Below are 17,952 nucleotides of genomic sequence, written 5' to 3' on the forward strand. Positions count from 1 at the left end.
AAACATAATACATTTTCGATGTAAAGCTTTCGTGACTGCAGGGATTCATCTTCTTGGTTCTTTCGGTAAAGTCGTCATGTAGTAGGGAAATAATAATAAAATAAACATATCTTATTTTTAAGAAAATATTCTTTATTATGTTTTACTTCCCTTCTACGTGACTTTACCGAAAGAACCAAGAAGATGAAGCATTCATACTTACGCGATCAAAGCCAAGGGGCCGTCCCTAAATGACGTCACGTTGATTTATGACCCACCCCCCCCTTCGTCACGCGGCGTCTATCTGTGTGTATGACGTCACAAAGCTCTGCCTCCTGCCCCCCCCCAAAAAATGAAACATGCTTCAAATCGCTTTAAACTATTGTCATTGTAGTGCGTATTTAAATGTGGCGCTGCACTCTGATGTTGTAGGAGAAAAACATTTATTAAAAATCGATTTAATTAAATAGAACGTGTTGTCTATGTTTATTTAAAGTTGCGCATTTTGATGCGACGTCACATTTTCTCACACCCGCCCCCCCCCCTCGTCACACATCGTCACAAATGTCTGACCCCACCCGCCCCCCTAGGTGCGTGACGTCATTTATGGACGGCCCCTTTGCCAATAAATTTTGTAAATAAATTTTTGACCCCCCCCCCCTCGTCACACGTCGTCACAAAAAGTCAGACCCCCACTCAAATATGACCGTCACAAAGCTCTGCCTCCTGCCCCCCCCCAAAAAAAATAAAACATGCTTCAAATCGCTTTAAACTATTGTCATTGTGGTGCGTATTTAAAGTGGCGCTGCACTCTGATGTTGTAGGAGAAAACATTTATTAACAACACAGAGACGAACCCGGCCACCCGAGTTCGATTCCAGCTCACGGCCACCACCGCTGACGATTATTTGAACCGGTCCCTGGGCCTCCCCTAGGTCCACTCAGCCTCAAACGAGTAACTGGTGTGGTGTGTGAACATCGCCACTGGGGAGACAAAGGCGGCCGGGCGAAGCCGGTAGTAAAGCTCGTACCTAATCAATGAAACTGAAAACTGATCTCGGCTGGCCGGTTGTCGTAGCGCAGTGCAGTGCTAACCAAAGGCAAAGCCCCCCCCCCCCCCCACGTATAGCCTTACAGACTGTTGGGCAAGTGCCGTTAACGAGTAGCACCGATTGAAGGCCGGCACGGCACACCACGCTCGGCCGCCTTTGTCTCCCTAGTGGCGATGTTGTTCTTTGTTTTGCACATCGCATTTGGTACTCATTTGAGGCTGAGTCGACCTAGGGGAGGAGGCCCAGGACCGGTTCAGGAGATCGTCACCGGTGTTGGCCGTGAGCGGGGGAATCGAACTCGGGTCGCCGGGTTGACCGCTGCGTTTTCGCTGCCCACGAACCACGCACACAACAACAACAACAACAACCGCCATTAAGTAGCGGTGACGTCACCACGACGCTTGTGCCAGGCCAAGTGCACCTTGAGGCTACCACGTGAAGTGTCGAACGCCCGCTGGCAGGAGGTCATCGGGCAGACCCAGCAGGTGCCACGGGTCGACTGACCGAGATGACCGAGATGACACATTGACACACACACATTGACACACACATTGACGCACACACACTCTCACACACACACTGACACTCACCCATACTCACCCATACTCACACACACTCACCCATACTCACTCACACACTCACACCCATACTCACTCACACTCACCCATACTCACCTATACTCACTCACACTCACCCATGCTCACTCACACTCACCCATACTCACCCATACTCACTCACACTCACCCATACTCACCTATACTCACTCACACTCACCCATACTCACTCACACTCACCCATACTCACCCATACTCACACACACTCACCCATACTCACTCACACACTCACACCCATACTCACTCACACTCACCCATACTCACACTCACCCATACTCACTCACACACTCACTCACCCATACTCACTCACACTCACCCATACTCACTCACACTCACCCATACTCACCTATACTCACACATTCACTCACACTCACCCATACTCACACACTCACTCACACTCACCCATACTCACCCATACTCACACACTCACTCACCCATACTCACCCATACTCACTCACACACTCACACACTCACTCACACTCATTCAAACTCACTCCTACTCACCCATACTCACACACTCACTCACCCATACTCACACACTCACTCACCCATACTCACCCATACTCACTCACACTCACCCATACTCACTCACACACTCACACTCATTCACACTCACTCATACTCACCCATACTCACACACTCACTCACACTCCCCATACTCACTCACACACTCACACTCACCCATACTCACTCAATCGCACATTCACTCATACTCACTCACTCACTCACACTCCCCATACTCACTCACACTCACCCATACTCACTCAATCGCACATTCACTCATACTCACCCATATTCACACACTCACCTATACTCACATAGTCACTCACAGTCACCCATACTCACTCACACACTCACTCACACTCTCACACTCACTCACACTCACCCATACTCACTCACACACTCACTCTCACACTCACTCACCCTCACCCATACTCACTCACACACTCTCACACTCACCCATACTAACTCACACACTCACTCACACTCTCACACTCACTCACACACTCACTCACACTCTCAAACTCACTCACTCTCACCCATACTCACACACTCACTCACACACTCACACTCACCCATACTCACTCAATCGCACATTGACTCACTCTCACCCATACTCACTCACTCACTCAATCACACATTCACTCACTCTCACCCATACTCACTCAATCGCACATTGACTCACTCTCACCCATACTCACTCACTCACTCAATCACACATTCACTCACTCTCACCCATACTCACTCAATCGCACATTCACTCACTCTCACCCATACTCACTCACTCACTCAATCGCACATTGACTCACTCTCACCCAAACTCACTCAATCACACATTGATTCACTCTCACCCATACTCACTCACACTCACCCATACTCACTCACTCACACTCACCCATACTCACTCAATCACACATTCACTCATTCTCACCCAAACTCACTCAATCACACATTCATTCACTCTCACCCATACTCACTCAATCGCACATTGACTCACACTCACCCATACTCACTCAATCGCACGTTCACTCACTCACTCTCACCCATACTCACTCAATCACACATTCACTCACTCTCACCCATACTCACTCACACTCACTCACTCACTCACACTCACCCATACTCACTCAATCACACATTCACTCACTCTCACCCAAACTCACTCAATCACACATTCATTCACTCTCACCCATACTCACTCAATCACACATTCACTCACTCTCACCCAAACTCACTCAATCACACATTCACTCACTCTCACCCATACTCACTCAATCGCACATTGACTCACACTCACCCATACTCACTCAATCGCACGTTCACTCACTCACTCTCACCCATACTCACTCAATCACACATTCACTCACTCTCACCCATACTCACTCACACTCACTCACACTCACCCATACTCACTCAATCACACATTCACTCACTCTCACCCATACTCACTCACACTCACTCACACTCACCCATACTCACTCAATCACACATTCACTCACTCTCACCCATACTCACTCACACTCACTCACACTCACCCATACTCACTCAATCACACACTCACTCACTCTCACCCAAACTCAACTCAACCGCAGGACACGATGAGAACGCTCAAATTCCAAACGGGCATCGGTCCGGGTCCGCTATCGATCCCCCGTAGGGTGGAGTCCAACGAGTGTCGCGCATGGGAGGGAAGGTCTCAAGGGGCCGAAGAGACATTTCATAGCCACGATCTTCTGGTTTGTGTATTCACAACCTCTGGTGGGGGGGGGGGGGGGGTGACCGCCGCTTTTCCACTCCGCATTTCAGGATCAGCCTGACCTCGTAAAGTGAAAAGTCGTTCAGCTTTTATGTCGCCGGATTGTAGGCGCGTGCGTGTTAACTGCTGCGTCCACCGCTCACCAAAAAAAGGCTAAAGGGGCCGACCATAAATGACGTCACGCGATTTTGGTCGATTTTTTTACCCCCACCCCTCCCCCCCCTTGTCACACGGCGTCACAAAAAGTCAGACCCCCCCCCCCCTCAAATATGACGTCACAAAGCTCTGCCCCCCCCCCCAAAAAAAAAAATTAAACACGCTTCAAATCGCTTTAAACTATTGTCATTGTAGTGCGTATTTAATGTGGCGCTGCACTCTGATGCTGTAGGAGAAAACATTTATTAAAACATCTATTTAATTAATTAGAACGTGTTGTCTACATTTATTTAAAGTTGCGCATTTTTACGTGACGTCACATTTCTCAACCCCCCCCTCCCCCCTCGTCACACATCGTCACAAATGTCTGACCCCACCCCCCCTTAGGTGCGTGACGTCATTTATGGACGGGGCAAGTGCTGTTAGCGAGTGGCACCTCACGAGGGCCACCACTGGTTCAAGTTCATTGATTAGGTGTAGCCCTGTGAGCCATTCGGCTCTTGAATCGGGTGCAACCGCAACAAACAAAACAACAAAAACATGAACAAGAAAACATCTTAAAGTGAATATGTGACTAAGTGCAAACAGAAAATCCAAGAAAAGACAGCAAAATATTGCAGAGAAAAAGCACCGTACACCAACGCTGTGTGCAAAAATCCCAGTGGGATGCAAGTCAAACAACAACAACAACAACCACAAGACAACTTAGATTAAGGCCATCAGTCTAACTCCGTACTACAACAACACAAACACGGCCAAACCAAAACACTTTTCGAAATCACCAAAATAAAGCCATGAAAGCAATGAAACAGCGGTCATAGGAACTGTGACGGAATTTTCACAATAAACGACGTCAACAACACGCACCACCAAACTCTGCAGCCGTAGCTGGCTGCAGAGTCACTCCACAACAGCAGAAGCATCAGTCTGAGTATCAACATTTTTCAATGCACCTTTAAGATCAGCGCACTACATCAAAACGCAGGTCTTACTTTGCGGCGATCATCCGGAGCGAAACATTTTATTTTAGGCCACTGAATAGCAGTGGCACTGGTGGCACACGAGGGGGTGGGTGGCCAGCACCACGCCCGGCCGCCTTTGTCTCCCCCAGTGGCGATGCTTACCACACACGGCACCAGCAGCTCATTTGAGGCTGAGTCAACCTCGGGGAGGCCCAGTACCGGTTCAGATAATCGTCGCTGGTGGTGTTGGCAGCCGTGAGCTGGGAATCGAACTCCGCGGGTGGAGGTGGTGGGGGGGGAGGGGCTGGTTTCGGAGCGCAGCGCGCTAACCGCTGCGCCACCGCTCCCCAAACGCACGGCCACGACACGTGTCAACTTAATAGGGGATCCCATAAACAGGGGATCCCATAAACAGGGTCACGTGTTGCATCCCACCGCGAGTCGAGGCTCGTGGCCATCTGGAACACACTCCTCGTAACGAGTTACAGTTTAATAATAATAACAACAACAGTCTCGACTTGCAGCGTATCGCCGCACGGTACACGAGAGAAAGAGGGCGACTCAGAGAGAGAGAGGACGACTCAGAGAGAGAGAGGACGACTCAGAGAGAGAGAGGACGACTCAGAGAGAGAGAGGACGACTCAGAGAGAGAGAGGACGACTCAGAGAGAGAGAGGACGACTCAGAGAGAGAGAGGACGACTCAGAGAGAGAGAGGACGACTCAGAGAGAGAGAGGGCGACTCAGAGAGAGAGAGGACGACTCAGAGAGAGAGAGGGCGACTCAGAGAGAGAGAGGACGACTCAGAGAAAGAGAGGACGACTCACAGAGAGAGAGGACGACTCAGAGAGACAGAGGACGACTCAGAGAGAGAAAGAGGACGACTCAGAGAGAGAGAGAGGGCGACTCAGAGAGAGAGAGGACGACTCAGAGAAAGAGAGGACGACTCACAGAGAGAGAGGACGACTCAGAGAGACAGAGGACGACTCAGAGAGAGAAAGAGGACGACTCAGAGAGAGAGAGGACGACTCAGAGAGACAGAGGACGACTCAGAGAGACAGAGGACGACTCAGAGAAAGAGAGGACGACTCAGAGAGAGAGAGGACGACTCAGAGAGAGAGAGGACGACTCAGAGAGAGAGAGGACGACTCAGAGAAAGAGAGGACGACTCAGAGAGAGAGAGGACGACTCAGAGAGAGAGAGGGCGACTCAGAGAGAGAGAGGACGACTCAGAGAGAGAGAGGACGACTCAGAGAGAGAGAGGGCGACTCAGAGAGAGAGAGGACGACTCAGAGAGAGAGAGGACGACTCAGAGAGAGAGAGGACGACTCAGAGAGAGAGAGAGGACGACTCAGAGAGAGAGAGAGGACGACTCAGAGAGAGAGAGAGGGCGACTCAGAGAGAGAGAGGACGACTCAGAGAGAGAGAGGGCGACTCAGAGAGAGAGAGGACGACTCAGAGAGAGAGGACGACTCAGAGAGAGAGAGGACGACTCAGAGAGAGAGAGGACGACTCAGAGAGAGAGAGGACGACTCAGAGAGAGAGAGGACGACTCAGAGAGAGAGAGGACGACTCAGAGAGAGAGAGGACGACTCAGAGAGAGAGAGGACGACTCAGAGAGACTACTCAGAGAGATAGAGGACGACTCAGAGAGAGAGAGAGGGCGACTCACTGCGAGAGAGAGGACGACTCAGAGAGAGAGAGGACGACCTCAGAGAGAGAGAGGACGACTCAGAGAGAGAAGAGGACGACTCAGAGAGAGAGGAGGACGACTCAGAGAGAGAGAGGACGACTCAGAGAGAGAGAGGACGACTCAGAGAGAGAGGACGACTCAGAGAGAGAGAGGACGACTCAGAGAGAGAGAGGACGACTCAGAGAGAGAGAGGACGACTCAGAGAGAGAGAGGACGACTCAGAGAGAGGAGAGGACGACTCAGAGAGAGAGAGGACGACTCAGAGAGAGAGGAGCGACTCAGAGAGAGAGAGGACGACTCAGAGAGAGAGAGGACGACTCAGAGAGAGAGAGAGGACGACTCAGAGAGAGGGAGGACGACTCAGAGAGAGAGGACGACTCAGAGAGAGAGAGGACGACTCAGAGAGAGGGAGGACGACTCAGAGAGAGAGAGAGGACGACTCAGAGAGAGAGAGGACGACTCAGAGAGAGGGAGGACGACTCAGAGAGAGAGAGAGGACGACTCAGAGAGAGGGAGGACGACTCAGAGAGAGAGGACGACTCAGAGAGAGAGAGGACGACTCAGAGAGAGAGGACGACTCAGAGAGAGAGAGGGCGACTCAGAGAGAGAGAGGACGACTCAGAGAGAGGGAGGACGACTCAGAGAGAGAGAGAGGACGACTCAGAGAGAGGGAGGACGACTCAGAGAGAGAGGACGACTCAGAGAGAGAGAGGACGACTCAGAGAGAGGGAGGACGACTCAGAGAGAGAGAGAGGACGACTCAGAGAGAGAGAGGACGACTCAGAGAGAGAGAGGACGACTCAGAGAGAGAGAGGACGACTCAGAGAGAGAGAGGACGACTCAGAGAGAGAGAGGACGACTCAGAGAGAGAGGGCGACTCAGAGAGAGAGAGGACGACTCAGAGAGAGAGAGGACGACTCAGAGAGAGAGAGGACGACTCAGAGAGAGAGGGCGACTCAGAGAGAGAGAGGGCGACTCAGAGAGAGAGAGGACGACTCAGAGAGAGAGAGGACGACTCAGAGAGAGAGAGGGCGACTCAGAGAGAGAGAGGACGACTCAGAGAGAGAGAGGGACGACTCAGAGAGAGAGAGGGCGACTCAGAGAGAGAGAGGACGACTCAGAGAGAGAGAGGGACGACTCAGAGAGAGAGAGGACGACTCAGAGAGAGAGAGGGCGACTCAGAGAGAGAGAGGACGACTCAGAGAGAGAGAGGACGACTCAGAGAGAGAGAGGGCGACTCAGAGAGAGAGAGGGCGACTCAGAGAGAGAGAGGGACGACTCAGAGAGAGAGAGGACGACTCAGAGAGAGAGAGGGCGACTCAGAGAGAGAGAGGACGACTCAGAGAGAGAGAGGACGACTCAGAGAGAGAGAGGGCGACTCAGAGAGAGAGAGAGAGGACGACTTAGAGAGAGAGAAAGAGGACGACTCAGAGAGAGAGAAGAGGACGACTCAGACAGAGAGAGAGAGGGCGACTCAGAGAGAGAGAGGACGACTCAGAGAGAGAGAAGAGGACGACTCAGACAGAGAGAGAGAGGACGACTCAGAGAGAGAGAGGACGACTCAGAGAGAGAGAAAGAGGACGACTCAGACAGAGAGAGAGAGGGCGACTCAGAGAGAGAGAGGACGACTCAGAGAGAGAGAGGACGACTCAGAGAGAGAGAGAGAGGACGACTCAGAGAGAGAGAAAGAGGACGACTCAGAGAGAGAGAAAGAGGACGACTCAGAGAGAGAGAAAGAGGGCGACTCAGAGAGAGAGAAGAGGACGACTCAGAGAGAGAGAAAGAGGACGACTCAGAGAGAGAGAAAGAGGACGACTCAGAGAGAGAAAAAGAGGACGACTCAGAGAGAGAGAAAGAGGACGACTCAGAGAGAGAGAAAGAGGACGACTCAGAGAGAGAGAGAGGACGACTCAGAGAGAGAGAGAGGGCGACTCAGAGAGAGAGAGAGAGGGCGACTCAGAGAGAGAGAGGACGACTCAGAGAGAGAGAGGACGACTCAGAGAGAGAGAGGACGACTCAGAGAAAGAGAGGACGACTCAGAGAGAGAGAGGACGACTCAGAGAGAGAAAGAGAGAGGACGACTCAGAGAGAGAAAGAGAGAGGACGACTCAGAGAGAGAGAGGACGACTCAGAGAGAGGACGACTCAGAGAGAGAGAGAAAGAGAGGACGACTCAGAGAGAGAGAGGACGACTCAGAGAGAGAGAGGACGACTCAGAGAGAGGACGACTCAGAGAGAGAGAGAGAGAGAGGACGACTCAGAGAGAAAGAGAAAGAAAGAGGACGACTCAGAGAGAGAGAGGACGACTCAGAGAGAGAGAGGACGACTCAGAGAGAGGACGACTCAGAGAGAGAGAGAGGACGACTCAGAGAGAGAGAGAGAGGGACGACTCAGAGAGAGATATGACGACGGAGGAGGAGGAACCACAGACGCGGAGGGGCAAGGCAGCAGCAGCAGAGGGCACCCTGCGACGATCCGGCGTTCGTGAGTTGGCAAACCATTGCCCGAGCTCTGCGGTTCTATCACTCTACGAAGGAGTTCACGGAGAACTGCCGATTGGCTCCTACACGCGGGAGGAGCCCCACTCGTGTGAACGAGGGGGGGGGGCGAACAAACTGCATCTGAAGCCTCTTCTTGTTTCTTTCGGTAAAGTCACGTAGGATGGAAGTAATAAAATAATAAAAATAAAACATCATAAAATAATTCTCACGACGTTTCGTGCACAAAGCAAGCGGCCGTCCTCAGGTGAAGAACGGGTCTGTGGCCGAAACGTCGTGAGAATTTTATTATGTTTTATTTTTATTATTTCATTATTTCCATTCTACGTGACTTTACGGAAAGAACCAAGAAGATGAATCCCCTGCAGTCACGAAAACTTTAAATCGAAATGTATCTGAAGCTTTCGTGACTGCACCAATTACTCTTTGGTTCTTTCGGTGAAGTCGCGTAGAAAGAAAATAAATGTAATAATAATAATAATTCGACGTTTCGATTGCAGCACAAGCAACCTTCATCAGGTACACGCAGACAGACACACAAGCAGAGAGAGAGACACAGAAGACAAACATCCCCCGTATAGCCTTAACAGACTGTAGGGGCAAGTGCTGTTAGCGAGCACCTATGAAGGCCGGAACGGCACACGAGGGGGTGGGTGGCCAGCACCACGCCCGACCGCCTTTGTCTCCCTAGTGGCGATGTTTACGTACCGCACCAGGTACTCATTTGAGGTTGAGTCGACCTAGGGGAGGGCCCGGGACCGGTTTAGGTAATCGTCACCGGTGTTGGCGTTGAGCGCGAATCGATCCCGTGTCGTCTGATTCATAGCGCAGCGTAGCGCTAACCGCTGCACCACCGCTCCCCCACACACACACACTGAGACGCACTCTATCCCACGCGGACGGAACGGATGGAGATTCATCTTCTTGGTTCTTTCGGTAAAGTCACGTAGAAGGGAAGTAATAAAATAATACAAATAAAACATAACAAAATACAATTCTCACGACGTTTCGGCCACAACGCAAGCAGCCGTCCTCAGGTGAAGAACAGGTCTGTCGAGAAGACAAGAGTCTGAATGACACACCCCAGGCTTGGAGCGTCTTTTTTAAGCTGGGTTGGAGGGGGGGAGAGCGCCTTGACAAAATAATTTGCATATCAAGAGGAATTTAGCATATTTATAAGCTGGGTTGGCGGTGGAGGAAAGTGCCTTGACAAAAGCATTTTACATATCAAGAGGAATTTAGCATATTTAGGGGAAATGCGTAGGAGGTGGGCTGGGGGGCGGTTTCAAAGTCATATTATGTCCATGCATTATGCAGGATTAGCAGCATCAAAGGGAGGGGGTATGGGGTAGCGTTAACAAAGGGAGGGCATGTTAATAGTATGTAGAAGCAGGAAGCCCGCAGCCGAGCAAATAAAGCATTCCCTGTGGAGAACACAAGATACACGGTCAACGCCAGTGAGTGGACGGCGGTCTGCAAGTCACCATTAACGTGAACAACAATCAGTTAAGATCCGATGGAGATTCGTGCACACTGGGCTGCACCGCCTTCTCCGGAGAAGGGAGAGGCGCGCGCCATCTCTGTGTGGTCCACCAACCCTCGCCACTACCTCCACGTCTGCTGGATCACAAGCAGCTTTGCATGCGGCAGCGTAGCTACACAGATAGTGGTGGTGATGGTGGTGGTGATGGTGGTGGTGGTGATGATGGTGGTGATGGTCAGGGTGGTGGTGGTGATGATGGTGGTGGTGATGATGGTGGTGGTGATGATGGTGGTGGTGGTGAATATAGTGGTGGTGGTGTTGGTGGTGGTGATGGTGGTGGTGATGATGGTGGTGGTGGTGGTGGTGAGGGTGGTGGTGGTGATGATGGTGGTGGTGATGATGGTGGTGGTGATGATGGTGGTGGTGGTGGTGAGGGTGGTGGTGGTGGTGATGATGGTGGTGGTGGTGATGATGGTGGTGGTGATGATGGTGGTGGTGATGATGGTGGTGGTGGTGGTGATGGTGGTGGTGATGATGGTGGTGATGGTGAGGGTGGTGGTGGTGATGATGATGGTGGTGGTGATGATGGTGGTGGTGATGATGGTGGTGGTGATGATGGTGGTGGTGATGATGGTGGTGGTGGTGATGGTGGTGGTGATGATGGTGGTGGTGATCATGGTGGTGGTGAGGGTGGTGGTGGTGAGGGTGGTGGTGGTGATGATGGTGGTGGTGATGATGGTGGTGGTGGTGATGATGGTGGTGGTGGTGGTGGTGAGGGTGGTGGTGGTGATGATGGTGGTGGTGATGATGGTGGTGGTGGTGGTGAATATAGTGATGGTGGTGTTGGTGTTGGTGGTGGTGATGGTGGTGGTGGTGATGGTGGTGGTGTTGGTGGTGGTGAGGGTGGTGGTGGTGGTGGTGATGGTGGTGGTGATGATGGTGGCGGTGGTGATGGTGGTGGTGGTGATGGTGGTGGTGGTGGTGGTGGTGATGGTGGTGATGATGATGGTGGTGGTGGTGGTGAGGGTGGTGGTGATGATGATGGCGGTGATGGTGGTGGTGGTGAATATAGTGATGGTGGTGTTGGTGGTGGTGGTGGTGATGGTGGTGGTGGTGATGGTGGTGGTGTTGGTGGTGGTGAGGGTGGTGGTGGTGGTGGTGATGGTGGTGGTGATGATGGTGGCGGTGGTGATGGTGGTGGTGGTGATGGTGGTGGTGGTGGTGATGGTGATGGTGGTGTTGGTGGTGGTGGTGATGGTGGTGGTGATGGTGGTGTTGGTGGTGGTGGTGATGGTGGTGGTGGTCAATATAGTGGTGGTAGTGGTGGTGGTGATGGTGGTGATGGTGGTGGTGGTCAATATAGTGGTGGTAGTGGTGGTGGTGATGGTGGTGATGGTGGTGGTGGTCAATATAGTGGGGGGGTGGTGGTGATGGTGGTGGTGGTGATGGTGGTGGTGGTCAATATAGTGGCGGTGGTGTTGATGGTGGTGGTGATGGTGGTGTTGGTGGCGGTGGTGGTGATGGTGGTAACATCGGTGGTGACGGTGGTGACATTGGCGGTGGTGACTGCGGTGGTGATGGTGACATTGATGGCGGTGGTGTCGACGTCAACAACTCACTGTGCTTGCAGTCGCTAGTCCTCGTGCCCGTCACGTTGCCCTTCCCGTCGATGTTGAGGAAGAATTCGGTGGCCGCGTAGAGCTTCCTACACCTCACGTCGTCCCGCAAGTGCCGGTAGCCGCTGCGGGCCACGCGGCCCGCCACGTGGGGGGGCGCGGAGGTGACGTCACCCGCTGTGGACCCTCGCCGCGGCCGCCTTTGTCTCCCCTTTTCGTCGCCCACCTCCCCCACCTGCTGCTGCTCCTCCTCCTCCTCCTCCACCGCCGTCGTCGTTGTCGTCGTCGTCGTCGAGAGAGGGGAGACAGACTCGGGGCGCTGTTCCTTCTCATCTCCGCTACGGCGGCGGTGGCGTCGCGATTCAGCTCCGATCCTAGATGGTGATGGTGGTGGTGGTGGTGATGATGGTGGTGATGGTGGTGGTGGTGATGGTGGTGGTGATGGTGGTGATGGTGGTGGTGGTGATGGTGGTGGTGATGGTGGTGGTGATGGTGATGATGGTGGTGATGGTGGTGGTGGTGATGGTGGTGGTGATGGTGATGGTGGTGATGGTGGTGGTGGTGATGGTGGTGGTGATGGTGGTGATGATGGTGGTGATGGTGGTGGTGGTGATGGTGGTGGTGATGGTGGTGGTGATGGTGATGATGGTGGTGATGGTGGTGGTGGTGATGGTGGTGGTGATGGTGATGGTGGTGATGGTGGTGGTGGTGATGGTGGTGGTGATGGTGGTGGTGGTGGTGATGGTGATGATGGTGCTGGTGGTAGTGATGATGGTGCTGGTGGTGGTGGTGGTGATGATGATGGTGGTGGTGGTGGTAGTGATGGTGGTGATGGTGGTGATGATGATGGAGGTGATGGTGGTGATTGTAGTGATGGTGGTGATAGTGCTGTTGGCAGTGGTGGTGTTGATGATGATGATGATGCAGCTGATGATCGTGACGGTGCTACTGCTGGTACGAATGATGATCCAGCGGCTGATGATGATGATGATGTTGGTAGTGGTGACGATGATGATGATGGCAGTGCTAAAGATGCTGCCGCTGCTGCTGATGATGATGGTACTACAGCTGGTACGAATGCTGCTGCTGCTACTGATGATGGTGTTGATGATGATGATGATAATGATGGCAGTGCTAAAGATGCTGCTGCCGCTGCTGATGATGATGATGGTACTCCAGCTGGTCCGAATGCTGCTGCTGCTACTGATGATGGTGTTGGTGATGATGATGATGATGGCAGTGCTAAAGATGCTGCTGCCGCTGCTGATGATGATGATGGTACTCCAGCTGGTCCGAATGCTGCTGCTGCTACTGATGATGGTGTTGGTGATGATGATGATGATGATAATGATGGCAGTGCTAAAGATGCTGCTGCCGCTGCTGATGATGATGATGGTACTCCAGCTGGTCCGAATGCTGCTGCTGCTACTGATGATGGTGTTGGTGATGATGATGATGATGGCAGTGCTAAAGATGCTGCCGCTGCTGATGATGATGATGGTACTCCAGCTGGTCCGAATGCTGCTGCTGCTACTGATGATGGTGTTGGTGATGATGATGATGATGGCAGTGCTAAAGATGCTGCTGCCGCTGCTGATGATGATGATGGTACTCCAGCTGGTCCGAATGCTGCTGCTGCTACTGATGATGGTGTTGGTGATGATGATGATGATGATAATGATGGCAGTGCTAAAGATGCTGCTGCCGCTGCTGATGATGATGATGGTACTCCAGCTGGTCCGAATGCTGCTGCTGCTACTGATGATGGTGTTGGTGATGATGATGATGATGGCAGTGCTAAAGATGCTGCCGCTGCTGATGATGATGATGGTACTCCAGCTGGTCCGAATGCTGCTGCTGCTACTGATGATGGTGTTGGTGATGATGATGATGATGGCAGTGCTAAAGATGCTGCCGCCGCTGATGATGATGATGATGGTACTCCAGCTGGTCCGAATGCTGCTGCTGCTACTGATGATGGTGTTGGTGATGATGATGATGGCAGTGCTAAAGATGCTGCTGCCGCTGCTGATGATGATGATGGTACTCCAGCTGGTCCGAATGCTGCTGCTGCTGCTGCTCCTGCAGCTGCTCCCGGTTTGGAAGTCAAATCGTGAGCCAAGGGGCCTCTGGCCGAGGTCCACAGAGCGAGCGCGGCCAGCAGCAGCAGCAGCAGCAGCAGGAGGAGCTGATGATGCCGCCTCTTCATGGCTGAGCTTTGCTCCGACCGCACGCTGCGAGAATCAGCTGATGCCCCATCACCACCATCATCACCATCACCATCATCATCCTCCTCCTCCTGCTGCTGCTGCTGCTGCAGGGCTCAGGTCGCCGTGAGTGGAGCGCTCAGCGAGTCGATTTATTCATACACGACGCGTTTACCGGGCGGGTGATGGGGGAGCGGGGGGGGGGGGGTGTGGGGGGTGATGGGGGAGCGGGGGGGGGGGGTGTGGGGGGGTGGGGGGGGGTGATGGGGGAGCGGGGGGGGGGTGTGGGGGGTGATGGGGGAGCGGGGGGGGGGGTGTGGGGGGTGATGGGGGAGCGGGGGGGGGGTGTGGGGGGGTGATGGGGGAGCGGGGGGGGGGTGTGGGGGGTGATGGGGGAGCGGGGGGGGGGGTGTGGGGGGTGATGGGGGAGCGGGGGGGGGGGGTGTGTGGGGGGGTGATGGGGGAGCGGGGGGGGGGGGTGTGGGGGGTGATGGGGGAGCGGGGGGGGGGGTGTGGGGGGTGATGGGGGAGCGGGGGGGGGGTGTGGGGGGTGATGGGGGAGCGGGGGGGGGGGGTGTGGGGGGGTGATGGGGGAGCGGGGGGGGGGGTGTGGGGGGGTGATGGGGGAGCGGGGGGGGGGTGTGGGGGGGGTGATGGGGGAGCGGGGGGGGGTGTGTGGGGGGTGTGGGGGGGGGTGTGGAGGGTGATGGGGGAGCGGGGGGGGGGGTGTGTGGGGGGGTGATGGGGGAGCGGGGGGGGGTGTGTGGGGGGTGTGGGGGGTGATGGGGGAGCGGGGGGGGGGGTGTGTGGGGGGTGTGGGGGGTGATGGGGGAGCGGGGGGTGAGAGGAGACTTTGGCGATGGAGCTTACGATGATGGCATGGGGAGGAGGAGATGGGGTGGATGGGGGTTGTGTGGTGCGGGTGTGTGTGCGGGTGTGTGTGTGTGTGTGCAGCCTCAATTGAGTACCTGGTGCGGTGTAGTAAACATCGCCACTGGGGAGACAAAGGCGGTCGGGCGAGGTGATGGCCACCCACCCCCTCGTGTGCCGTGCCGGCCTTAATAGGTGCTACTCGCTAACAGCACTTGCCCCAACAGCCCGTTAAGGCTATACGGGGGATCTTTGTCTTTGTTAGTCTGTGTTAGTTTGTGTAGGTGAGTGTGAGTGTAGGTAGGTGTGGTGTCCCACAGGACATTTGTTTTTCTAAATGACCTGGGGGGGGGGGGGGGGGGCTTCAGTGCAGCAAGCAGCTCCTCTTCATGAACATTACGGGTATTCCACTCGCGCAGATTCCCCACTTCTACAGGAGTTTCATACATACCTGGGGTTCGCTTGTCACCGCCCGACTGAATAAATCCCGGTCAACATCGGAATTAGCTCACGAGCCGCTGTTACGGAACCCCACCATGGCACTCCCCTCTTTCGTGGGCCCTGCCATGCAGAGAAACGCATGGTGGATGCACGTCTCAAGAGGGTGGGCGATTTGGTGAGACCAGGCACGGAGGGGCAGTGGTTTCTCCCTACCGAGACAACTGCAATGACCTGAATGCACTCGGTGAGACTCGCTGCAAAGCTTGTGAATGAAGTAAGAAGGTCTTTCTCATCATGGGACCTCCTTTGGCAGTACCAAAATGTACCAATATATGTTGGTACTGGCAAAGGAGGTCCCATGGGGTAGCTGCTCACCCCGAGCCCTTATTACTCTGGTAGTGCGTTGTCTTTAAACTGTGCGCCTTTTGGCGTCATCTGGTCTAACACCGTTTGAGACGAGGCTCCAAAGAAAGCTGTCTCTGGTGTGGACCAATCAGTTTCAAAGACAATGCATAAACTATCAGAGTGTTGTGTTTTTGTTTGCATTTGACTGCAAGTATTGCGGTTAATGTTAACGTGACTCCTTGCAAAAGGTGTCAGTTTTGTTGCCAGAAAAAAGGTGGAAAACCCTATTGGTAAGGTCTTTCTCAACAGCAGTGGGGAGCAAGCCTTCTGTGAGTGCTGGTGACGAGTCATCTAGCGGTGGTCCAGTGCCACCAAAACTGAGTGTCGTCCCAGCAAGGAAGCACACTCGCCTCTCTTCTTCACAGCAGCGCTGGGGGCACACCTCAGGGAATGACCAGGAGGGGTGCTTCTCAGATGCACAGCGGAGGAAACTGTACGCACAAATGGTCAAATTCCACCATCAACAAATAATAACGTTAAATTTCGATTTCAAGCTTTCGTGACTGCAGGGATTCATCTTCTTGGTTCTTTCGGTAAAGTCACGTAGAAGGTTGAGGACGGCTGCTTGCGTTGTGGCCGAATGATTTTTTTATGTTTTATTTTAATTATTTTATTACTTCCCTTCTACGTGACTTTACCGAAAGAACCAAGAAGAAGAACATAATAACGTCACGCAAACGCGACGCTTGGAGGGACACGATGCCCTACAGCGATCGCGTGAAGCCTCATTGGGGAGTTGTTTCACTCCAATCCATCGTACAAACGCCACGGTGGTCCGAGCTGGAGCATTGCCCATTGGACTGACCACGAACACATTTCTGGCACTTTTCACAGAGACAAATCCGGAATGCGTATTCTGTGGTGAGCTCGAAACAGTGGCGCGTCAATACGTACACCGCAAAAGCCTCGACTCGCTCTGTAAGCTGCTACGAAATATCCTACTGAAATTAAATCTTCATTTCTCACCCACGATTCTTCTTTTTTGGATATAGGGGGAACGAGGGTACCAAGCGTATAGAGGGGTTGACGGACTTCATGATGAACAATGCCAAACTGGCCAGAAAATTCACAATTGAAGGGAGCGGCCTACCCAACCATTGTCGCATCTTCAAGGCCCTGGTTTCTGCCATAATTTTACTGGAATTTCGGTCCGATTAGTTGACGGGGGTTGACGCATCTTTCTCGACGCGTTGGGCTATCGAGGGTGCTTTGTGTAATGTGACGATTGCAGGTATCTGGTGATGAGATTTTGAGGGTGGATTTGTTCTTGTTGGTGTCTATGAACACAGTGGCACACAATGGGATTCATGTTACACGGGGAAACCACGTGATATATTTAATTTAAAAAGGGGGCATAAAAGCAAGGAAAAATAAATAAATAACGACATTACGAACGAAGCAAAGTGCCGAAAATCCGAGCATCTTTCAAATGCTTCTGATCATATAAAAAAGGAGGGAGGGAGAGGAGGAAGGGAGAGGGGAGAGGGAGGAGAGCAGTGGGCGATGGAGGAGGCCGTGTGCTCGGTGGCAGATGACGGGGAGCTCTGCATGCTGATACGAGCTACACGTCGGAGGCCGTCGGACTGCGAGAAGGGCAGCATGCAGAACGAGAGAGTGAGCGAGAGAGTGAGCGAGAGAGTGAGCGAGAGAGTGAGCGAGAAAGTGAGCGAGAGAGTGAGCGAGAGAGTGAGCGAGAGAGTGAGCGAGAGAGTGAGCGGGAGA

At 53.3% G+C, this 17,952-nt stretch overlaps 1 protein-coding gene across 1 annotated transcript in view; it reads right to left on the reverse strand.

Annotated features, from left to right (window-relative positions):
* Window positions 1-17,952, reverse strand: part of LOC144950729 (fibroblast growth factor 10-like) — a 34,516-nt gene that overhangs the window by 9,419 nt on the left and 7,145 nt on the right. Inside the window, exon 2 of the mRNA XM_078880802.1 lies at window positions 12,311-12,484. Within this exon, the coding sequence (XP_078736928.1) occupies window positions 12,311-12,484 (174 nt within the window). The remainder of the gene's footprint in view (window positions 1-12,310; window positions 12,485-17,952) is intronic.

This window comes from Lampetra fluviatilis, chromosome 59, assembly GCF_964198595.1.
Source record: "Lampetra fluviatilis chromosome 59, kcLamFluv1.1, whole genome shotgun sequence".
In the NCBI taxonomy this organism is placed as follows: domain Eukaryota; kingdom Metazoa; phylum Chordata; class Hyperoartia; order Petromyzontiformes; family Petromyzontidae; genus Lampetra; species Lampetra fluviatilis.